This window comes from Cornus florida, unplaced genomic scaffold, assembly GCF_030987335.1.
Source record: "Cornus florida cultivar Cherokee Brave unplaced genomic scaffold, ASM3098733v1 CherokeeBrave_3.0.0_Hap2_Chr01, whole genome shotgun sequence".
Lineage (NCBI taxonomy): Eukaryota > Viridiplantae > Streptophyta > Magnoliopsida > Cornales > Cornaceae > Cornus > Cornus florida.
In genome coordinates, this window is record NW_026775571.1 from 121,937,633 (window position 1) to 121,944,812 (window position 7,180).

General features: G+C 36.8%; 1 protein-coding gene across 2 annotated transcripts in view; it reads right to left on the reverse strand.

Annotated features, from left to right (window-relative positions):
- Positions 1–3,609, reverse strand: part of LOC132268865 (uncharacterized) — a 28,441-nt gene extending 24,832 nt beyond the window's left edge. The window contains exons 1-2 of one of the 2 annotated variants that reach the window (XM_059769759.1): positions 3,452–3,609; positions 3,069–3,218 (exon numbers count right to left, since the gene is read on the reverse strand). In XM_059769759.1, coding sequence (XP_059625742.1) covers positions 3,069–3,218; positions 3,452–3,554 — 253 coding nt within the window. In that variant the 5' untranslated portion in view covers positions 3,555–3,609. The remainder of the gene's footprint in view (positions 1–3,068; positions 3,219–3,451) is intronic. The other variant, XM_059769751.1, reaches the window with a different exon arrangement.
- Positions 3,610–7,180: the final 3,571 nt, after the last annotated feature.

Consider the following 7,180-nt stretch of genomic DNA (forward strand, 5'->3'; position numbering starts at 1 on the left):
AGACAGGAGATTATGGTCACTTTTCATGAGTTTCATGCCACTGGAAAGTTCGAAAAGTCGCTGAATGCTTCTTTTATTGCTTTGATTCCTAAAAAGGGTGGAGCTTCTGATATTAAGGACTTTTGATCTATCAGCTTGATTGGGTGTTTGTATAAGCTCATTGCCAAGGTCTTGGCCTCAAGATTGAGGGGGGTTTTAGACGGAGTCATTTCAGAGGCTCAAAATGCGTTTATTGGGCAGACAAAATCTGGATTCCGTTCTCATTGCCAGTGAATGTGTGGATTTTAGGCTTCGTAGCGGTGCTCCTGGAGTTCTATGTAAGTTGGACATCGAGAAAGCCTATGATCATGTTTGCTGGAACTTTTTGTTCTATGTGCTTGAAAGGATGGTTTCAGTGAGAGATGGAGGAATTGGATTGTTACTTGTGTTTCGTCTGTCAGATTTTCGATGCTGGTTAATGGCTCCCCTTTCAGGTTTTTTGGCAGCTCTCGTGGTTTGAGGCAAGGGGACCTCCTCTCCCCCTTCTTGTTTATTATTGTTATGGAGGCTCTTAGCAGGCTGATGAGGAGGGTTGTTTCCTTGGGGCTTATTCGAGGCTTCAAGATTGGTCATGAGGCAGTTCATCAATTAGAGATTTCTCATTTGTTGTTTGCGGATGATACGTTGGTTTTTTGTGAGGCAAAGGAGTCACAATTGCATTACCTGAGATGTATCCTGGTTTGTTTTCAGGCTGTTTCTGGTTTGAGAATTAACGTGGGAAAAAGTGTGCTTGTTCCTGTGGGGGAGGTTCAGGAGGTGAACTCCTTGGCAGCTGTCCATGGATATAAGACGAGTTCCTTCCCTATTTCTTATCTGGGTTTGCCCTTGAGGGTCTCCTCAAGAAGGGTGGGTTGTTGGTACCCGGTTGTTGAGCGCTTCGAGAGAAGGCTGGCTGGATGGAAAAAACAATATCTTTCGAAGGGAGGAAAAGTTACGCTGGTGAAGAGTGTCCTGTCCAACCTCCCAACTTATTTCCTTTCTCTGTTCCAGATTCCCTCCTCTGTTGTTAGGAGACTTGAGATGATTCAACGTAATTTTCTTTGGGGCGGTAGGGGGGAGGAGTTTAAGTATCATCTTGTTCGGTGGGAGAAGGTCTGTAAGCCTCTCAAGTCAGGAGGCCTTGGGATTCGGAGGTTGCCCCCCTTCAACAAGGCCCTTCTTGGTAAATGGCTTTGGAGGTTTGGCAGTGAAAGACATAGACTTTGGATGAAGATCGTTGCTTGTAGGATTGGGGAGGATAGAGGGGGTTGGCCTGCTCGACAGGCTAGATCGGCTATTGGTGTGGGTGTGTGGCAATCCATTGGGAAGGGTTGGGATGAGTTTTCTAAGCATATTAGATTCAAAGTCTGGGAAGGTCAGAGTGTCTGGTTTTGGGAGGATCCTTGGTGCGAGGAGCGTCCATTGTGTCGTCAGTTTCCAACGTTGTTCAAGATTGCTGTGGATTGCCATGCTTTGGTTGCCGACTGCTATAGCCTTGATAGCGGTAGGTTTTCATGGGATGTTCGGTTCCGGTAAGCTTTTCAAGATTGGGAGCTGGATGATGTCACTGCCTTTTTGGACCTTTTGTATCGACAGGAGGTGGCTGGTACTGGGGCGGACCTTTTGACTTGGGTGCCTTTTTCGCAGGGGACTTTTCAGGTCCGGTCTTTCTTCTTTTGTCTGTCTGGTTTTCAGACCCCCTCTTATCCATGGAAGACGGTTTGGCATTCGAAGGCTCCTCTTAGGGTGGTTTTTTTGGCTTGGACTGCTGCTTGGGGCAAGATCCTAACTCTTAACAATTTGAGGAAGAGGAGACATGTCATTGTTAATCGGTGTTGTCTGTATAAGACCGATAGAGAGTCTGTGGATCACCTTCTCTTGCACTGCGCAGTGGCCCATGACTGTTGGAGTCTTATGTTGGGTCTTTTTGGCGTTCAATGGGTTATGCCTCGGACTTCACGGGGTCTTATTGATATCTGGAGGGGACAAAGGGTGGAGGCTCGAGTTCGCGATTTCTGGAGGGCGACTCCCCTTTGCATTTGGTGGTGTCTCTGGAAAGAACGCAATAGAAGATCCTTTATTGGGGAGGAGTTATCCATTGGGGCTCTTAAGTATTCTATTATTTGTTCTCTTTTTTGTTGGGGTACGGGGAGAGATTGTTCCTCTGTTGAGGAGCTTCTGGACTTTTTGGGATTTTTGGATCCTTAGGCTTTCTTTATTTTGTTCTTGGTTTTTGAACAATTCTTGGGATGCGTTCCCCTCTTGAACGCTTTCTAATACATTTTACTTATCAAAAATAAATAAATAAATAAATAAAGGTGGTGACAACTACTTTGGCTGGCTGAGGGCATGTTCAAGTCATCATATGGCAATCCTATATTGATTGATAAGGATTGGGCAAGGATGAGAAAATGGCTATTTCATGGGTCACAGTATATCTCAGTTTGCATATCACTAAAACTAACAAATTAGCAAAATAAATAAATAAATAAATATACACACTCACATACTACCTTAAAGAATCACATGATTATATTTGAGGACCAATTTTGATATCATAGCCATCAATCACTTTCTTGTTTTTGTATGACTGGTTGGTGGTAGTGGCTGTGGCGAGATTGTATGGCCTCACAGATGGCGAGGTAGGTGGGTTGTGTAATGGTAATGGCGGTGAATAGTTATATTAAATATTACATAATATGATATATTTAATTCTATTTATTTTTTGTTACTTATATCAGTGGTGAGGTAAAAATATAATTATATGAGTGAGGGCAATTTTGTATTTTTATAGTGAGATTTAAATGGGTGTGAAAGAAAGTTTAATATTAAGGGTGTTTTGGGATTTTTATAAAAAAAATTAGTCAAAATTAACCATCAAGGTGAACTTTAAAAATACAGGATTTATATGCACTTATTATTTAATAGGGTTTTTTTTGCACTTGCCCCTATATTATATATTTTTTTAGGCAAAATAAAAATAACAACAAAATTTTGAAAAAAAAAAAAAAAAGAGGTGGAAATTTATACGAGAATGATGTTTTTTTTACCTAAATATGAGGTCTTAGTAGGCTCCCAACCCTCAGCAAAAGCTTGAATCGGCAGCTCCACTTCAACTAGAGCAAGCTTTGGCTCGACTCTTTGAGTGTATGCCCTACCTTTGGAATTAACAACTAACCACTCTCGATCCCATCGAAATCCTGTATATTCAAGCACAAGCATAATGGTAGAAATTGAGTTAATTAATTGCTTGCAGCATGTAGAACCATAATAGTCTATATATTGACGGTGCTACTCAATTTTGCAATTGTTAAACAAGATTATCATCGGCAACAACAGCAGGAGAACTAGAAAGGTACAATTTTAAGCATTAACAAATAATAAATAATAAAAACCCTAACATAACATATCATGAATTACTGTCATGAATTACCAGTGGAACTAAGGGGCGCTACAGAAACAGAAATTCCACGACATGATTTGATCGGGTATATGAAGATTGACGTCACTACCGCTGTCGCTTCAGCAGCATCCATTGCATGCCTCTTCCCCTCTCAAAAAAAAAAAAAAAAAAAAAAACTGAATACAAGAAACCCGGAACTAATTTTTTTATTTTTTTTATTTTGCAGTTTACCCGCCAGCTGGTATCGAAAGTCAGAAAAACGACGTGGTTTCAAGGCTTTATTAACTTAAGTTGTAATAAAGAGAAGGCTCTATATATACACGCCACCCACACCATTCTCTCTCACTAAACTTTATGCCCACACCATTTTATCCAGCAACAATTCTTAGTCCATATAGCATTCAATGACTGCGACTTCGATGGTGGTTGTTCCTCCGAACTACTCGAAGTTGTGATGGCCGTCAATTCAAGAGTTACTGGCATATGAGCAATTCGTCCCAATCAAATTTTGGATTGAATGAGGCAAAATCGAATCCGGAGCAATTCGTGTATTTATTGAATTATGGAGTTATCAAGTTGTCGAGGGCGTCGCCACTGTCAAAACATCTGGATTTATTTTTCAATGGGTAATTAGGTATACCGGTTCATTCATCTCTCTGGTGCCCAATTTCATCACAACTCATCCTCGTTATGAGACCTAATGAAGTGGGTTTTCCTCTTGTGCCCATTACTTACCACCACAATCCCTCAAAATCCAACTCTGAAATCTACCGTTAGCTCGGTTCCCACCACAGATGAGCAACCAACAGCCGAAACTGCACCCTTCAGCAATAAACAAATTGAGATGCTGTAGAAGATGTTAAGCCAACTTCGGTTAAGCCCTGCAACACCAGTCATCAGCACAGGTTCAGTATCACAGAAATTCTCCAAAAATCCACCTTTGTGTTAAAAAAACTAGATTTTGGGCCACTCTTATACCCACTATCGGGAAACTTACAAGTTTAAAAAAATAATTTGCGGAATTTTCATACATAAATCTTGATTGCTTATGTATATATAGACAAGTTCTTTGCAAAAATAAAATATGATGTATCATTTAATTAAGGAATTGAATACTTACATTAAGTTTGATGTATCATTCAATTAAGGAATTGAATACTTACATTAAGTTTGAGTAAAACTTAAATCTCTTTCTATAAAGTGAATGTTCTCCCTTATTGTAGATCATTTTGTCCTTAGATCTCTATCTTCTTGGTAATGATCTTGTATTTAAGAATAGCCTCCACGAATGACCTTGAAAAACTAAGCTTGTGGGAGCTTCCATTAGATGAGAACACTAATCCTAAAATTCTAGAGTGAAAAAAAAAAAAAATTTCTTCCAAAAGTCTCTCATAAAATATACATGAACCATATATATATATATATATATATATATATATATATATAGACAACATAAAGATAAGGAAAAGAAATAATAAATCATTCTCAATCTCTAATTCACATATTTCAAATTTAATAGGATTCCAATATCAAGTTGTGCTATGAGTGATAATCCTTTGGGCTTATTATTTTCTTGGCTACATTGAATTAATAATTGGCCCGATTCATGGACTCAATTCAATTAATTCATAAATTAATTTCTACTCCACTAAAATAAATTAATTGAACTCCAATTAAATAATAAATAACCTCTAAGTCAATGTTGCACTTTGACCCCTCTATGCATAATTAGTTATCGGATAAATAAAACCATCAATCCGACTACTTAATTAATATATTTATTTTGGTACCTTTGATTATTTCCGGCTTGATCACAATAAAACATTTGTTTGACAAAAATAATAATTTAAATAAATAAATACATAATAAATCAATTTGTCTAAAAATATATAAAGGCCTTCGAATTTACTTTGTAATCAACCATAACCAATACAAAATAAATACAAGTAGCAATAATGCAAATATTAAAAATATAACCCTCTAATTATTAATTACATAATTACCCAAAGTGCCGGTCTAAAGATTTTGAAGATTCCGCCGAACAAATCAAAATAATTACTAATTAATAAAAGAGTCTATATTTTTCTCATATTTAAGAGTCAAATGCCATGACAGTGATAGGCAGCAATTGAATACGACGGCTCTCGCAATATATCTCAACCTAACGCGGATCCAATTCAAATCTTAATTAATAATGAGTCCATCCATAATTACCGACTATGAACTATTTATGATTATTATTTATATTCATGTATTGATCGTTATCACATACATATATAAATATCTTTTGTGATTAAGTAGACACTATCAATTCCATAATGAATCGAAATATAATACATTGAATTCACCAATTGTATAAAACATAAATATTTCAAAAATGTTAAGAACATATGTCACTTTAATCCAAATAGGAATTTGCTATGTTAGGGCATATAAATCCCAACACCCACATCAGAAGATACCTTAAACCCACAAAAGAAGAAAACATTCTGGAAAGCTAAAAAAATATGAAACAAAGATTGGGTTTCATGATCTATATGTGCGGTGGAGATTGGTTTAAGATAAGTTGCAGAGTTTTTTTTTTTTTTTTTTTTTTAATCACGAAGAACTACATAAGAGGATGGATGGATGGATGGATGGATATAAATATGTATATATAGTGAGAGACGTTCGGTGAGGAAAGACGATATATGTGTGTAATTTATATATAGACAGTAAGAGTATGTGAGACGACAATGTAGTGTTTGGGGGTGTGAGCGAGTTATAATGGGTTGGGTGTATGGGTGGTGTTTGGATCTCATGGTAGCAAAAAGGGCATTATTGGCCTTTCATATTCATAAGGGCACTATGGTCATATAAATTCAAAAAGTGTGTCAAGTGACTGCATGTGATTTTTTTATGACAAATTTTCAACCGGCACATTGCCGAATGAGGCAAATTGCAAAAAATGTTTAGTTCAACAGGGTTTTTTTAAAAAAATTTTGTAGTTTAAGGGGGTTTGTTACAAGTGAGTCAATAGTTTAGGAAAGTTTTTTACATTTTATCATTCATCTCTCTCAGTGCCTAATTTCATCACAACTCATTCTCGTTATGAGACCTAATGAAGTGGGTTTTCCTTTTCAAAATCCAACTCTAAAATCTACCTTTAGCTCAGTTCCTATATTTACCAGAAATCCTCCAAAAATCCACCTTTGTGTTAAAAAACTAGATTTTGGGCCACTCTTATACCCACATCAGAAGATTCCTTAAACCCACAAGGAAGAAAACATTCTAGAAAGCTAAAAAAAATTGAAACAAAGATTGGGTTTAATGATCTATATGTGTGGTGGAGATTGGTTTAAGATAAGTTGCAGAGTTTTTTTTTTTTTTTTTTTTTTTTTTTTTTTTTTTTTTAACCGCCAAGAACTACACAATAGGATGGATGGATGTAAATATGTATATATAGTGAGAGACATTCGGTGAAGGAAGACGATATATGTGTGTAATTTATATATAGACATTAAGAATGTGTGAGATGACAATGTAGTGTTTGGGGGTGTGAGCAAGTTATAATGGGTTTGGCTGTATGGGTGGTGTTTGGATCTCATGGTAGCAAAAAGGGCATTATTGGCCTTTCATATTCATAAGGGCATTATGGTCATATAAATTCAAAAAGTGTGTCAAGTGACTGCATATGATTTTTTTACGACAATTTTCAACCGGCACATTGCTGAATGGGGCAAATTGTAAAAAAATGTTTAGTACAAAAGGGTTTTTTTG